This window comes from Thalassophryne amazonica, chromosome 20 (genome assembly GCF_902500255.1).
Source record: "Thalassophryne amazonica chromosome 20, fThaAma1.1, whole genome shotgun sequence".
NCBI classification, from domain to species: Eukaryota; Metazoa; Chordata; class Actinopteri; order Batrachoidiformes; family Batrachoididae; genus Thalassophryne; species Thalassophryne amazonica.
The window spans coordinates 36,557,674-36,573,114 of NC_047122.1; the positions used below are offsets into that span (position 1 = coordinate 36,557,674).

A 15,441-nucleotide genomic window follows, 5' to 3' on the forward strand; every position below is an offset into this window, starting at 1 on the left:
ACCACAATTAAGCTGTGGAAATATCTCAAGGATGATCAGTGGAAACAGGATGTACCTAAGCTCAATTCTGAGCTTCTTGGCAAAGGCTGTGAATACTTCTGTACATGTATCAATTTATTCTGCAAAGATCACAGCATCATTTGCGATGTCAAGTCACTGGTTTCCACAACCCTACCCAACAATATAATCATTAGGGTATGCATGTATCTGCACAAGTCAGGTCACTGCATCCATCGAGCCACTTTGGTTTCTGGAAGGCAATTACCCAGGCAGGCAATAGGTCTATCTTCATCTCTTGAAACTAACCAGATAAAACGTGGGCATAAACTCTGTCTTCTCCAGTACTAAAGTCTTGATCCAGACTAAGGCACTTGTGGGCTGGATCATGCCCAGACAGACAAATGTGCCTCTTTGCCAAAATGTCATAGCTGATGTTTCCTCACAATGTGAGTGGTACTTCTCATCTTCATCTCCCTGAGTAACCATTTGTTCAGCACAAAGTCATTCCAACAGTACCCATGGATCCTCCAGATCCTTTTTTCTGCATAATTTCTGAAATGGACGAGGAACGTGGAATGGACTCTGCCATGGGAACAGGTCCACTGAATAGCATGATGGATGACCCCTGCCTGTGGACTGGACGCCTGCATGGACTACTCATCTAATTCATCTTTTGCTATGTTCTGTTTTGTAAAACTTTGCAAAATCTTGTAACTGTTAGAATGGCCTAAGCAGTAGGTTACCCCTTTGAGTCTGGTCTGCTTGAGGTTTCATCCTCAATATCATCAGAGGGAGTTTTTTTCCTTACCACTGTCACCTGTGTGCTTGCTCTAGAGGTTGGCAAGATTAGACCTTACTTGTGAAGTGCTTTGAGGCAGCTTTGTTGTAATTTGGTGCTATATAAATGAAATAAATTGAAAAAATAAATTAGTTGAATTAAATTGTGATGGAGGATTTAAGTTGATAAATGGGACCTGAAATTCATCTTGGTGGTGGTGCGATGAACCTGGTATACAGTCAGTGCCTTCCTCCAACCAAAGACATACCACAGAAATTTCACATCACTTTCTCCAGCAGGTCCTTAATTACCATCCAGATATAAAATTGTGTCAGCCATCTTGGGTGCATAACATGTCTGAATTTCAGTGTCTTCCACTAACCAACCCAGACCCATCATATAAATTTCAGATCAATACCTACAGCAGTGCTTTCATTATCATCTGGAAACAAAAGGTTCACGAGACAGACAGAAGGTCGGACAAACTGGCATCACATGTGATGACAATATCCTTCCAGTCCTTTGGGCTACAGAGTAAAAAGGTACTTGCAATCCAAGCTGCTTCTTAATGTTTATTTTTATAACTTTTTTTTTTATTTCAATGAGGGTCTTTTCAGTTCCATTTATTGCAACACTGAAGTAGTGTTGACATGAATGCTTAGGAGAAAATAAAAAGACAGCAATGTGATTCATCTATAATATTCAAGACAGCAAAACTTACCCCGAATGCCATAGGCCTTTGGAAAACTGGGAGGGGATTTAAGTGCCCTGTGGTGCATTCTGGTGCATTCCTTGGACTAAATTTGGACCTGAAACAGCTGTTAAATTTCTCTTGTGATCTCATGCAGGATGGCACAACATGCGGCTTTTGAATGCATGTTGTGCCATCCTGTAGGAGCATGTACAGAATATAACACAATAGTTACAAATATAGCTAAATATTGATGAAAACTTTATTTAGTTTGTTTTGATTGGGCTCAAAGACTAGGCAATTAAAAATCATAACTCTCAACTAACATGTTATAAATAACTTCATAACTGCTTTCAGACTAGGTAAAGAGATATAATATCATAATACTGAAGCCACTCGATTACTATTATTCATTCAATAATGCACAACAATAAAATGTTAAATTTGTTTAAATTATCCATCTCAATTTTGAGACCAAACACCTAAGAATCTGTGCCTGAATTTTTTTTTTTTTTTTTTTTTTGAATTTATACAGAAATTTCCATCGATTTGGCAGGCGATTTAGCAGTTTAACAACCAAAAAAAAAAAACAAAAAAAGACATCCACATACTAAAATGCATCGTGGATGGTGCCATTGATGGTAACAAATGTCAATGATCGCCGTGTTTTACTCCCTAAGTATTACATTTATCATACAACAATACAAAAATATCACAGAATTTACTTGTCTAAATGATATCAGTGTTAAATTATTGCCATACCTGTATTTATCTTGTGTAATACTGGAAATAAACAATGAGAAACTGAAGAGGTAGAAAATTTGTTGAACGATGCTATGAGATTTGGCACGGGAAGCAGGCAGGAAAATGTCTGGAACATCGAGACATTGTTGCACATTTACTACTTTCCCAAGAGCGTACGGCGAAAAGCGATTCTATGTAGAGAGTCGTTGTCACCCCTCGCTCACACTGCCTCCGGTGTTACTACTGCAGGGTATGGATGCGGGCCCCGCAGAGTATCCAAGTCATTAAAAAGATACAAACCTCTCTCAGTGGCCACGGAGCTCTGCGGCTGCGGTTACCGAGACCCGGCGGAGCTGCAGATTTTTCCGCAAGAAGTCTACCCTTGCGGGCTGCCGGAGTGCTCCGCATCAAAACAGAAGTGTTTCCATGCCCGCTCGTGTAGAAATGTTCTAGCAGTCTCTGGATCTGTTGTCTGAGTTGGCTACAGCTCCGCACAGCAGGCCAAGGGGCGGTGAGTGGCACGCTGTGGTGCTTACCGAGCCTGCAGACTCGGTAAGCGCATCAGAGGCAGTGAGAGCAAGGCCTCATTTTTTGACCAAGGAGAACGCGTGTTGAACTGTTGTCTGTATACCAAAATGGCAGCCTCCTTCTCCGGTAAACAAACCACTTTATGATGATCGATTTCAAAGGAATTTGGGTGTTTTACGGCAAAATATCAGCTATACGAAGAAATAAAAAATAATGTTCCGCGATTTCTTTCTGACGGCAAGAATTTACAAAAAGATGGAAAACCGTCCAAAGATGGCGAATAAGCATCCCTGTGTTGACTTTAAAAAAATGGGGGGGGATTACGGTATTTTAATTCTGACTGCAAGGTGTCACTAATAAAAGTTAGTTAAATGTGACAGAAGTTTAGTAGTAGCACATACTCCTGTCCAGGTAGGGGTGGCACAAGCTGCCAACCACCAAAAAAAAAAAAACAGGAACCGTTAATGTAGTAGATGATGAATGGATGGATAAACAAAAAAAATCTACATTGAGACTACAAACAGCAAAGCTGCATTCTTTAAAAACTGAGGTTTTGCACATTTAAAGAAGAGCGTAGATGTTTTTGAAACAAAATGGAAATGGAATGAAATGAAACTACTGTTTAATGAAGCCAAGTCCCATCAGTTTAAATATGCTTTAATTGGACTGGTCTTTGCGGCTGGACTGGGACATGCCAATTGCAGATCTCTGGATGTTTCCCCATCGTCAGCTGTTTCACTGTCTTTGGGTTTGTTGGGTGCCAGTTGACTAGAGGATCAGCCACCTGAATTTTGGCACTGGAGATGCCTAAATTCCTGGCAGGAGAATCTGTCTTATGTAACTGCTCAAAGTGGCTGGACCACTGAGACAGTGCAGCAGTCATCTGTCTGGACTGTCCAGGCTTTGTACCAACTTTTGCAACCATATGTTCCATTTACAGAACAGCTCTGCTGCTTCAAGACATCGAAGAGCTTCTTTCACGGTCAAATACAACACACAAAATAGATTTTGGACATTTCACAATAACAGCTTTTCACAAAATCTGCAGCTGATGAGCAGGAACTTACATCAACTCAGACTTTTTTCTTAAAGTGATATCACAACAAATATAGTTTAGAAATCATACTTTTGAGGTTGGCTGTGTGTGGCTACAAAAAAAGTTGTCAAGTGACGTGTTCGGTTTAATTTGTTTACCAACTTTGTATTTGTATTTGTGTTCATCACGATGACAACGCTCAAATGATATATCGTGCAGCCCTATATGGATATAAGCCATAATTTTGAAAACACAGAAGAATATGACCAGTATATTTAAAATTCTCACCCTGACGTCTACTTTGACCCTGGACTTTGGACAGAGCACTGAGGAGGTCTCCAGGTGTCATGTCCACCTTGGAAAGAAGGTTGCTTAGAGAACTGGCATTTGTCAAAGCCGCAGAGGCCATAGCAGGTGTGGTCTTCGTAGAAAGGTCAGCAGGGGGCAAAGGAGGACTTTCCATTACTGGCACTACAAGAGAGACAATAAATCATCAGTTACCCCTGCAAACTCTAACAGAATACTTTGCTGCCATGTTAAGGCAAAAAAAAAAAAAAAAAAAAAAGACATTAAGGACAGACAAATAGCTAAGACTAATTTTTAAATGTAGTTCACAAAGTCAGCTTGTCAGCCGTACTCACCTGTGTTCTTGATGACTGAGCTTAAACTGTTGAGGATAGAGCCAATCTTATTGAAGTCGACACCAGCCAGACCACTTGAGGGAACTGCAACAGTAGCTGGTGTGATGTGAGATGTGACAGGAGCTGGTGCGCTGTGATCCACTAACGGAGCTGATGTGGCATGAGCCAAGAGAGGACCTGGTGCAACCTGAGCCACAACAGGAGCTGGTGCAGTGTGAGCTGCAAAATGAGCAGGTGCACCATGAGCTTCAAAAGGAGCTGTCACAGCATGAGCTGTAAAATGAGCAGGTGCACCATGAGCCTCAAAAGGAGCTGGTGTAGCTTGAGCTGCAAAATGAGGAGGTGCACCATGAGCCCCAAAATGAGTAGGAGCACCGTGAGCTGGGAAAGGAGCTTTTGTAGTGTGACCTCTGACAGGAGCAACATGAGCTGCAGGACTTGGAGCTGTTACAACAGGAGCAGATACAGAAGCTGCTGCAGCTGGAGGAACTGTTGTGGCAGGAGCAACTGCGGTGGGAGCTGCAAAAGGAGCAGCTGTGATGAGACCCGCTAAAGGAGCTACAGTGACAGGAGCAGCAGCAGCAGCTGCAAAAGGAGCAGCTTTGACAGGAGCAGCTGCAGTTGGAGCTGCAACAACAGAATCAGGTCTGATAGGAGCAACAGGAGCTGCAACAGGAACTGCTGTGATAGAAGCTGTGATGGTAGTGGCTACAGTGGATGCTGTGGCGGGAGTTGTGACAGGAGTTGTTATAGAGGGAGCTATGACCGGAGCTGCTTCAGAGGCTGTGCTTCGTGTATCTGGCTGCTTTGTTGACAGTGACGGGTCAGCGTTTCTGGACACATGAATAGAATCTTCCACATGGGCAAGGTTGGCCATGTGGTCCTCAACTGGGAAAGCAAATGCAGCAGTGAGAGCAAAGTTTGTATCATCACAAGTGTATTAGTATCAGAAAGCTGTGAAATTTATTCTACTTTTGGCAGCACTTATTCTCCAAGTCCAAAGAATTTGTTTGAGTCTATAAACTAGAGCCTTTAGTTTACCTATGATGCCAGTGTTATCCATTTCATCCTCTGAGAGATCCATGTCCTCCACTTCACGGTTATCATTCTCCCCAACATTAATGGCCGGGTGATCCTCCTGGCATTTGGGTGAACCTCCAGGGGACGACAGAGGACTTGGTGCTGGTGCCTCAGTGTCATCATCCACAGCAGAACCATCAGCATCTGGCTCAGCTTTGGACAATTCCAAACCATGGAAAGGAGACTCCGAACCTGTGGGAGACGGTGCATCTGCAGAGGGTGAAGGAATGGGCGACTCGTCCAGGTCCGGTAAGGTGGCCTTCAGGTTGTCCAATTTACGCTTCAGGTGGGAAACTCGGTTGGCAAATGCCTGATAGGCCTTGGAACAAGATGATGAATTAAAACTTAAACTGCACAAAGTCACAACAGTAATTACAGGTATTTTAGAATTCAAGACCACAAGCAATTTTTAGCAATTTCAAAGTTAGTGGAATATTTGTACAAGTTCACATTTTACTTGTATGCATGCCTTTGTTCATCAATAGATATGAATTGTGATGTGTGAAAGTGATCCTCTGATTATACATATATTCCTACGTGTTGTGTTGTATGTGTATGTATATAATAAACTTACATTCGCCACAATCTTGACCTCCTTATACTGCAACTCATAGAAGATATCTGCATTGGTGAGAGCTTCTAGGAGCAGCGGCCCTCCTTTGCTTTGCCTCTCGAGAAATTTAACAAACTCCTGCAGCTGTGCACTTCCTTCCTCAAAGTCTTTGGAAAACTTTTTTCCTCCGGCCTTATCTGTATGAGTCCAAACATATAGGGAGTTTGGAGGGAGGTAATGGAAAAACAGAGATTATAAAGATGAGAATCTTAATGTAAAAATTCATATGATATTCTGCAGGTTAAATGATACAACAATACAAGATGGCTAAAACACACCTTTGAGTTTCTTTAGGGCATTAGAACTAAAGATATCAACCCTCATGGCTGTGAGTTGTTTTTCTGTCAGGTCCACCTCCTCCAGAGACTTCTTGTACTTCGACAGTTGGTCAATTAGTGCCTGTGGCTACAGCACACAGAAGAGCCAGTCACAATATCAAAAGTGAGAACTAAAAAGGTAGGAAAAAATAGGAGACTTGCAGGAAATTCTTTTCAATGCTGATTATATAAAATATACTATAATTATTATATATGCAAATTTGTATTTTGATTGATTTCATTGTTATTTTTTCAAGATTAACTGAGACCACAGAGGGCCATTCAGAGTGCATACGTTGCTGTTCAACCAGTTTTTCCAGCATATAAACCCAAAACTTTCAACCATGTTTTCTTTCTTTTTTTTTTTTTTTTTTAAACAGAGGTAAAAATAAAAAATACACACACACAAAAAAGCCACCCCTCTTCTAACCCAGAAGAGGGGTGGCTGGATTCATATCTGCATCTGAATTTAATGGCTCCCCCCCCCCAAATTCTTGGCTGTTCACAAAGTCTCATGAGAGCTGTCAATAAGTTTATGAGTAAGCCCGGTGACAGGCAAACCAACAAAGACACTTGAAAACAGTATATACACACACACACACACACACACACACACACGTAGATAGATGGGTGATTCTATGGTAACGGAATTATGACGATGGGAAAATCTGGCCATATTTTAGCTCCCCATTAAAAATGTGCTCCGATTATAATTCCGTTACCATAGAATCGCCCAGATGTAACAACAATGGGAATACTTAATGGCTAGATTTAAACACAAAACTTTTTTTCTTTTCTTCCTTACCACAAATTCTGCAACAACCTTGGAGTGGAGTTCTGCTGTGGACTCAACAGGAGCTATAAAATAAAAATTTTAGTTTAGTTCAATGGGCAGTAAGCAAAGGACAGAATTCCTAAACAAATACATTTCCGAAATTTGAATTATGAAAGTCTAAAACTACCCAATACAAACAACATATAGTAGGAAATTTCAACAAATCAAATGCAAATCTAAATAAACTGTGACAACTAATGTACTGGATTAAAGCATTGGACAAAGCACCAAAAAAAATTAGACAAGATAAAACAAAAACATATAAGACACCACAAATAAACTCACTTTTTTGCTCGATGGGAGTCTCTGGAGGAGAATCTTCCTTGACCAAACTATTCCTAAGTTCAGCAATGAGTGTTCCCGAATAAACACTCCTGTCCTCCCAAATAGACAGTATCCTTTCTACGGATTTCATCACCTTTGAGTCACCGTCATAGCTGCAGCAAGAAAAGAACAAAGATGACCAGGCATTTCTTTATGTCTTGAGTAATGACAAGTTCTCTTATTTATGGGTATGGCCATACGTAATAAATAACTCACATACTGGCATGAAAAAACAAGACTAGAGATTGAAAATGAGCACTAAAAGAAAAAAAATTGAGTCCTCCATCACTTCTGATGATGATAATACATAATATCTACAAGTATGAACTGCTTACTTGACCAGCAGGAAGGCATCTGGCAACACCTCAGCAAAGGCAGTACGGTACACCATAGCATTTTTTCTTTTACAGTTCTGAATGATGTCATTGGCAAGGTAAAGCAAGTTGAGCCTGTGGGGAGCATCAGCTGTGAGAACAAACAGAAACAAGATTATCAGATTGACTATTCCAATTTGTGTGAAACTCACCTCAAGTCATTAAATCAGAAGCGTAATATGATGCACATCAAAGTTTCTGCATTGCTGTGCTATGCATACCCAGAGTTCCAACAAAAACACAAGTGACTAATTAAAGAACAAACCTGAATAAATGGGTAGAGAAACACAGCAAATGGGCAATTCCACGGTGACTGACGTTACATTTAGAGAGGAAGCAGGCCATCTGACGTGACCAGGAATTAAAACATACAGTCCCTGAGTGTTCCCATCTTACGGAAGACATCCTAAGGACACGATCTACTTGATACGGGAAGGAAACTTTGTTGGTTCTTAGTACAAGTTGGTGGTACTCAATACTATGGGTGTGACTAGCATTACAAAAAAACAGCCATTAAGAAAATCCATAAACTTTATTGCAATTGTGCCTTCAAACTATACAAGGATAACTCTTTATTTGAGGATATAAGGTTGCAAGCAACTGCCATTCTGTTGCACCATGCCATATTACAAATCAAAGGGATCAACTGAATGATTGCATAATTATGTGCAACTGTCTGACGTTACATGACTGATGTTACATTATGGCACTGGATAATTAAAGTTACAAAAAAACAAATTTCTACTGATAAAACAATGTACTTTCACTGGCAATGGCCACATTCTATCAGTTGACAGCTTAATAATAGGTTATGTTGGTATTTTTTGGGCCAAAGCAGGTGCAGCGCTGGAAACCAATTTCTCACTTCAAATGAGGCGTGCAATGTTCTCATTAACACAAAACAATAAAATGTTTATGCAGAGGATGAAAAATCAGTTTATACAACAGACAGAAAATGTGCCCAAATTTTTCATTTTGAAGAGAGAAACACATAAAAAGCTTTGACATGGTATTGCTAACCAAATCAAGTCTGACAGCACGTGCTTCACCAGATCTGCAAAACCACAGAACCACTTTGGGTCCTGGCTGGTAACCCAGGCAGACAACCAGTCCATCCCCACATCTCTAAACCATCTCTCTGCCACAGCCAGGTTAATTGTGGGTGTCCACTCGCCCTTCTTCAGCCACTGGCATCCTCAACACTCAGGTACCTGTGCAGTGGACCGAACATAGACAAATGTGCCACGTGGCTAAAATAACTCAGATATTAGTGTCACTGCAGAGAAAAGTGAATAGCTCTACAAGATAAAAAGTTTGACCATAGCTACACTACTGTTGGCCGAGACCAGGAATTCATTAAGAGCCTGGGCCTGTCCTGATCGAAGACAATCTCAAACCCAGACACTGACTCCTCACACACCTTCTCAAATGCTGCAATCAAAATAACCATGGATTCCACAAAAATCACAGCATCATTTGAGAAGTCAAGGTCAGTAAACCTTTTCTTGCATACAAAAGCGCCCAAGTCACTGGTTTCCACAACTCTACCCAACACGCTGTCCATGCAAGTACTGAACAGTGTAGGAATTAGAACATATCCCTGATGCACACCGGTTTACACAGGTGGAAAAACTCAAGAATGATTGCCAATGAGGAAATATCATGTAAAAATAGTGTGCCATTTTTCCAGTAGACTTCCACAGGTTTTTAGAATCAATGCCAAGCCATATAGACCATGAGCTGTGTCATCAATATCACTTTGGATTTTTGAGACTGTGACCTACCTCTGGGGTGGGTGCAAAAATGTTGGCAAATGAAAGCTTACAGTACCCCCCCAAAAAACATACCTTTTATGCAAACGTGAATTTTGAGCGTTAGTCAACACGCATCAAATATGTTATTAAAAAAAAAAATAATAATCAATACAACACAGAAAGCACGCAATTAACTTTTAAAAAGAATTTCATCAGTATTTATTATTAAATAATAAATCAGTTACTCCATTTCACCATTTCTGCCATCCTTGTCAGAATCTTCTTCACTGTCATGATTATCTAAAGTACTGCAATGTTATGACAATCATATCTAGGACATGTGCACAAATCTGTGCACGGAACATTGTTTCGCAGATGTGTACAAATGTCTGTATCTCCGCATTAAGTTGTTTTTTTTGTTGTTGTTGTTTTTTTTTTTTTACAGTTATCAAAGTAAGTTCCATTACATAATCATGCGATTACATAAAATCACAATTTCCATGAAATCAATTAGCCATGAGACACAGTACTCCAATTATGCAATTGCTGAGCAGTAGAAACAAAATCAAAAAAAATTGGACAAACGTTCCCCATGCTGCTAAGCATACAAGGTCACAATTACCATGAATTTGAAATTGGCATGAGATGGGGTATTCCAATCATGTAGTTGCTGGAGAATAAGTACAGATAAATAACTAAATTTTAATTACTCAATGTATCCAGATATTGTGTGTGAAAATTAACTGAACATTTCCTGTAATATTCTCCACTAAATATACAAAAATCATGCCCACCCTTTTTATAGGTCATGCAAAGTTGTAATATTTTGGGACTGCTGGGTGCCTAATACTGAAGCTGTTCTGGTGGCACGTTGCAGCCCACCACCACACAAACACACTCTATCTTGTTTTTTTTCCTTAATTTATTACCTCTCTGTATTTGTTACAGCCACACCAGCAGAGTGAAATTCAACTCAATATTATCAACTGTCAAAGCGCGAGTTGAGCAATAGGATTTGGCACCAAAAAGCAATTCCAATCTGTCACTAGTTCCTATACCACTGATATCTGCTGGACTGAATCAGAACTCAGACTTCAATGTTGTGTTACTGCCAGAGTGCATGCACGCGCGCACACATACACACATACCATGATTTTTTTTTTTAAAGTCTAGAATCAATACAATTCAAATGCAACTGCGTACAGATGAGATGGAAATATAGGACTGCTTTGATTCAACAGAGGCCACAATGCACTTGTTAATCGACAGAATCTGAATATTACTCACCACCTCTGTTTCAGACAAGAAAAAATTACAGTGAACAGTGAGAACTCACACTGGAAATTTCAAGCAGGGTCTGACTGTAGGACGTGGAGAGAGTGGCCCTCCATTTCCTCCCAGACACATGACCTCTACTAGCCTTAACCATAATAGTCCATAGGCTACTAGAGGTCCACATGCACACACACACACACACACACACACACACACACACACACACACACACACACACACACACACACACACACACACACACACACACACACACACACACACACACACACACACCTCCCACCCACAGCTTGACTTCTTTGGTACGCTGTTATGTATACAGGCCCTCCCCGCTGCATCAGAAAAATGATGTTAACAATAAATAAACTGGTACAAAATGTGTGTTTGAGCCGAATATCTATTGTGACAGCACTGAATGAACACATGTAAAAATTAGGGGTACGGGAAATGAAATTGATCAGACCACACGGTTATCATTTTAATATCTCAGCAAATTAGGTGTTAATTAAAAGGTCTTGAGGTCCCCTAACTGCTGGTATTGTTCGGGGCAACACATTCTTTCCCGACCATTTTGGCTGGATATGCCCACCTTGAACAATCCAGCCATGACCTTTAGTAGAATCAGGAATGTCCGGTTTTGCGCATGCTTCCATATACCACACACCCATCAAGGATCCACTGATATCAACCCAGCTTCAATGAGAACATCTAAAAGCCCAGTTCCTTCCATCCTCTTCCCAATCATCTTGAGATATGCTGATGCAAGATGGCATGATCCAATAACAATATGGTCTGCATATCTCCTCTCTTCAGCCCAGATCAAAGGATATGCCTTCATACAAACACCTAGATCAAATGATGTTATCACATATTTCTGTCCCACCTCATGAGCTGCATCCTCAACATAATGAAGGCATTCCTGGAGAGTCTCATACCCGATAATTGGTTTTGAAATGATAAGGTAATACTCTATAGTGGTCAGTCGTGATGGACTCTCGCCAGTGAGTGAAACATACCCCATCCTGGTATTGTTTGTATTTTTGTCTTTGTTACGCGAAGACGGACTATGTTGTTTCGCTGCAAGGCCCAGGAAGCAGTTTTTGGCCATAACTGCAAAAACAGTATATTGCATCATAGGTGCAAAGGGGTTCATCTCTGAAACTGTGGCACCCCTCTGAAATTCTTTACAGTCAAAAACATTATTGGTGCCTGCCTTAAAACATCTGAAATTCTGGCTAAAAAAATCTCCAACCTGTTTGGCCATAGCAACATTTTAAATTTGGAAAGTGGTGAATTTTGACTTACTTAGAGTACACCTGACCTTTTGGCCTATATTTATATAACCAATGACATAACCGACATTTAATCAATACCACAAGTTAGGGGGCCTCAAGACCTTTCAAATGACATTAAAATGATTACTGTATAGTGTGATGTTTCATTTCCCGTACCCCTAATTTTTCAATCTGTTCATTCAGTGGGGGCACAATAGATATTCAGCTCAAATGCATATTTTGTACCACTTTATTTGATGTTAACATCAGTTTTCTTATACAGTAGGCCTATATACATAACAACATAGCATGATTTCTTGTTTATTATTCAAGCTGTAACCCAAATAATCAGAAAAAAAAAAAAAAACTGTAACCCAAATAATCAGAGCAATAAAAAAAAAAGTCTTTGATCTGGCTTAGAGTAACCTACAGTACAACTGCAGGACACATTTCCATCTACAGTAGAACTAAACTATGCAACCAGACACATCGATTTGATTTACCCCAAAAATCAAACCGATGAATATTTATTTCAGGGAGTGTCAGCTAAGAGTGCAAAAATGAAGGCATTATTATTCATATGTGAATATGCGCCTGGTGCAGGCTCAGTGGTGGCGTGCAACTCAGCATCCAATTTTCACACAGAGCACAGAAAAATCAATATAAGAAAATAATAAAAAAAAATATTGGTCTGATGCACTGTGGTACACATCATGATATGCCAAATAAGTAGACTGCCTAATCCTAAGAAAACTATTTTTACCACTTTAAGTGCAGTCAAGACTGGAGTTGTGAAACATTGGCAGTCAGCACCTGACTTCAGAATTTATTTTATTTAATTACAGTAAGATGTAATATGCACTGATTTAGCAAAAGTGGTTTATGATACCCAGCCTTAAGAAGTGTAATATTCAACTTTTTCCAATGGTCTATTTACAAAAACCAAACACAAAGTGCAATATCGGAATAATTGCAATACTTATTTCCATAATTATTGAAATTTCTGAAGAACTGTGATATTGAACTGGCACGTAAGTATTTCGATAGCATCATATAAGCAGAAAAGTGCATCAAGAGAGTACAATTACTCTGTTCAGTAGGTGAACACAGTAATCAAACAACGCCCAACCAAGTAATCAATGTACACTGTTTGTGCACGCTTTAACACAACAATGTAGCCAGGTACAGCAAACTTTCCACAGAGACTGCCTATAGGCCAACTACCAGTGGCTTTATTTTACGACAAGAGATTAAAGTACAAGGACAAATGTCTACAACATTAAAAACAGTTGTATAAAGATTTTATCACAGTATATCTTATGAGAAGAATATGGACACATTTCATTTTAAAGTGGCAATATAGGTATGTTTTACAAATGGCAGATTGTGAAAAATACATGAATAAATACTTTTTAAAAATAAACCATTTTATTATGTGGCTGTGACGCTACGCACGCTCTGATTAGCTGATTATCGATTGGATAGTTTCCCTAGGGCTGCCATGATTAGTCAACTAGTCACTACTGCGTCGACTATTGAAACCGTTGACAACTAATTTAGTAGTCGACGAATCATTTGCTTTGAACCTTGAACCAATGAAGCAGTGCTTCGATCCACTGCTTCGTTGGATCTTTGCTTCACTCCTCTTCAGAAGCGGCAACTCCGCTTCTTATTCCCTCTCAAAGCCATTAAAATATGTCAATCATGAGTCACTTTTGTGCAGAATAAAGTGACTAACTGGGACTCCTGTGTTGTTGGGAGAAAGAAACAAGAATCGTCCTCTGTTCCGTTGCACCAAACGCTGCACCGCTCTCTGCTGAGTCGAGTCAGCTCGGAATTTATAACGTCAAAGCGAATCGCCGTTTAAATAAAATGACACCTCTGGGTCATTCCATGTCAATTCAATGAGGGCCTCGTGCACGGTCTCAGATTTTCTTCAAATTTTAATCAAATATTCCCAGACTATTCAGAACAACAAATCTTAAGTTTGAGGCCTGTGGGCCAAGTAGTTTCTGACATATGGCCAATTTAGTGTAAATGGGGTCTGCCATTTTTTAGGCAAAAATTATGGCTGCCATTTCTGGAGCCATGTTCAAGGTAGAATATCTCAGCAAATAATGGACTTAGAGCCCTGAAATTTGCTGTGGCAGTTGTCATGGACACCGAGACTTGGACTATAGTCAAACAACAGACATTGACACTAAACTGTGAACTTTACTTATGCTCAAACTATGGAAAATATTACATTGACTATTGCAAGCATCCATGTTTGAGACACTGAAGCATACCATTACACTCAAAGAAGCCTTTCCATTTCTTGACTCCTTAATGCCAGCTATACTGGCTATGAACTATGTAAATTTGGTCTGTGGTCTGCCAGGGGGATTCCCCAAGATTTCCACGGTTACTAGGCTTATATCCACCTGCATGATGAGTAAGATGTTGTGTGATGTGCCTGTTCTGCAAAGCAGAAGTTCTCTTGTTGCATCAAGTGTGTGATGGGCTTGACCCCTTGTTTCCTACTAGAAACCATGAAATTGAAAAGTGTTATTCCAAAGCATTACATGACTGACAAGACTCATTAATACGAATAGAAAAACTGCATTCAGTGTTTACTGGTCTGTTTAAAGGAATTTGAAATGTAGATCATCAAAATAGTCATCTGCAGAATGACGTGTGATGACATTCACTTTCATCAGACCAAAAAGAACAGGGAGGAAGATGTGCCACCATTCTTACTCCAACCAGACTGACAGCAGCAGCTTTGAACATGTCCAGAGATGCAGTACCCCATTCACTGCATTGCTCATCATGGAGGTGGATATAAGCCTAGTAACCGTGGAAACCTTGGTGAATCCCCCTGGCAGATCTATGTGCAAGCATTCTGGGGTGTGCCATGAATCATATGAATACAATGTGTGCACACAATTAAAATGAAATTGTCATTTCAGCACTAGAAATACATTCGCGAGCGCACAAATTAGCCATAATTGGATGCTTAAATTAACCAGGAAGGAGTTTCATAAAGAAGGCCATATTTATAACACAAAGTAGATATCAATACCTTCAGAATGGAATCAGTTTGAAGAGTTTTATTTACTGCCCACGAGCTTTTCTTCAAATAAAATTCAACCACAAAATGTTTTTTTTTTTTTTTTT

At 40.0% G+C, this 15,441-nt stretch overlaps 1 protein-coding gene across 2 annotated transcripts in view; it reads right to left on the minus strand.

Moving 5' to 3' along the window:
* rprd2a (regulation of nuclear pre-mRNA domain containing 2a) overlaps positions 1–15,441 on the minus strand; it is a 37,647-nt gene that overhangs the window by 12,560 nt on the left and 9,646 nt on the right. For both annotated transcript variants that reach the window (XR_004558022.1, XM_034160209.1), the window contains exons 2-9: positions 7,923–8,052; positions 7,549–7,700; positions 7,234–7,286; positions 6,390–6,516; positions 6,073–6,248; positions 5,460–5,817; positions 4,419–5,306; positions 4,066–4,248 (exon numbers count right to left, since the gene is read on the minus strand). Coding sequence is in view for 1 of the 2 variants with exons in the window: in XM_034160209.1 (XP_034016100.1) it covers positions 4,066–4,248; positions 4,419–5,306; positions 5,460–5,817; positions 6,073–6,248; positions 6,390–6,516; positions 7,234–7,286; positions 7,549–7,700; positions 7,923–8,052 (2,067 nt within the window). In the remaining variant the exon portion in view is untranslated. The remainder of the gene's footprint in view (positions 1–4,065; positions 4,249–4,418; positions 5,307–5,459; positions 5,818–6,072; positions 6,249–6,389; positions 6,517–7,233; positions 7,287–7,548; positions 7,701–7,922; positions 8,053–15,441) is intronic.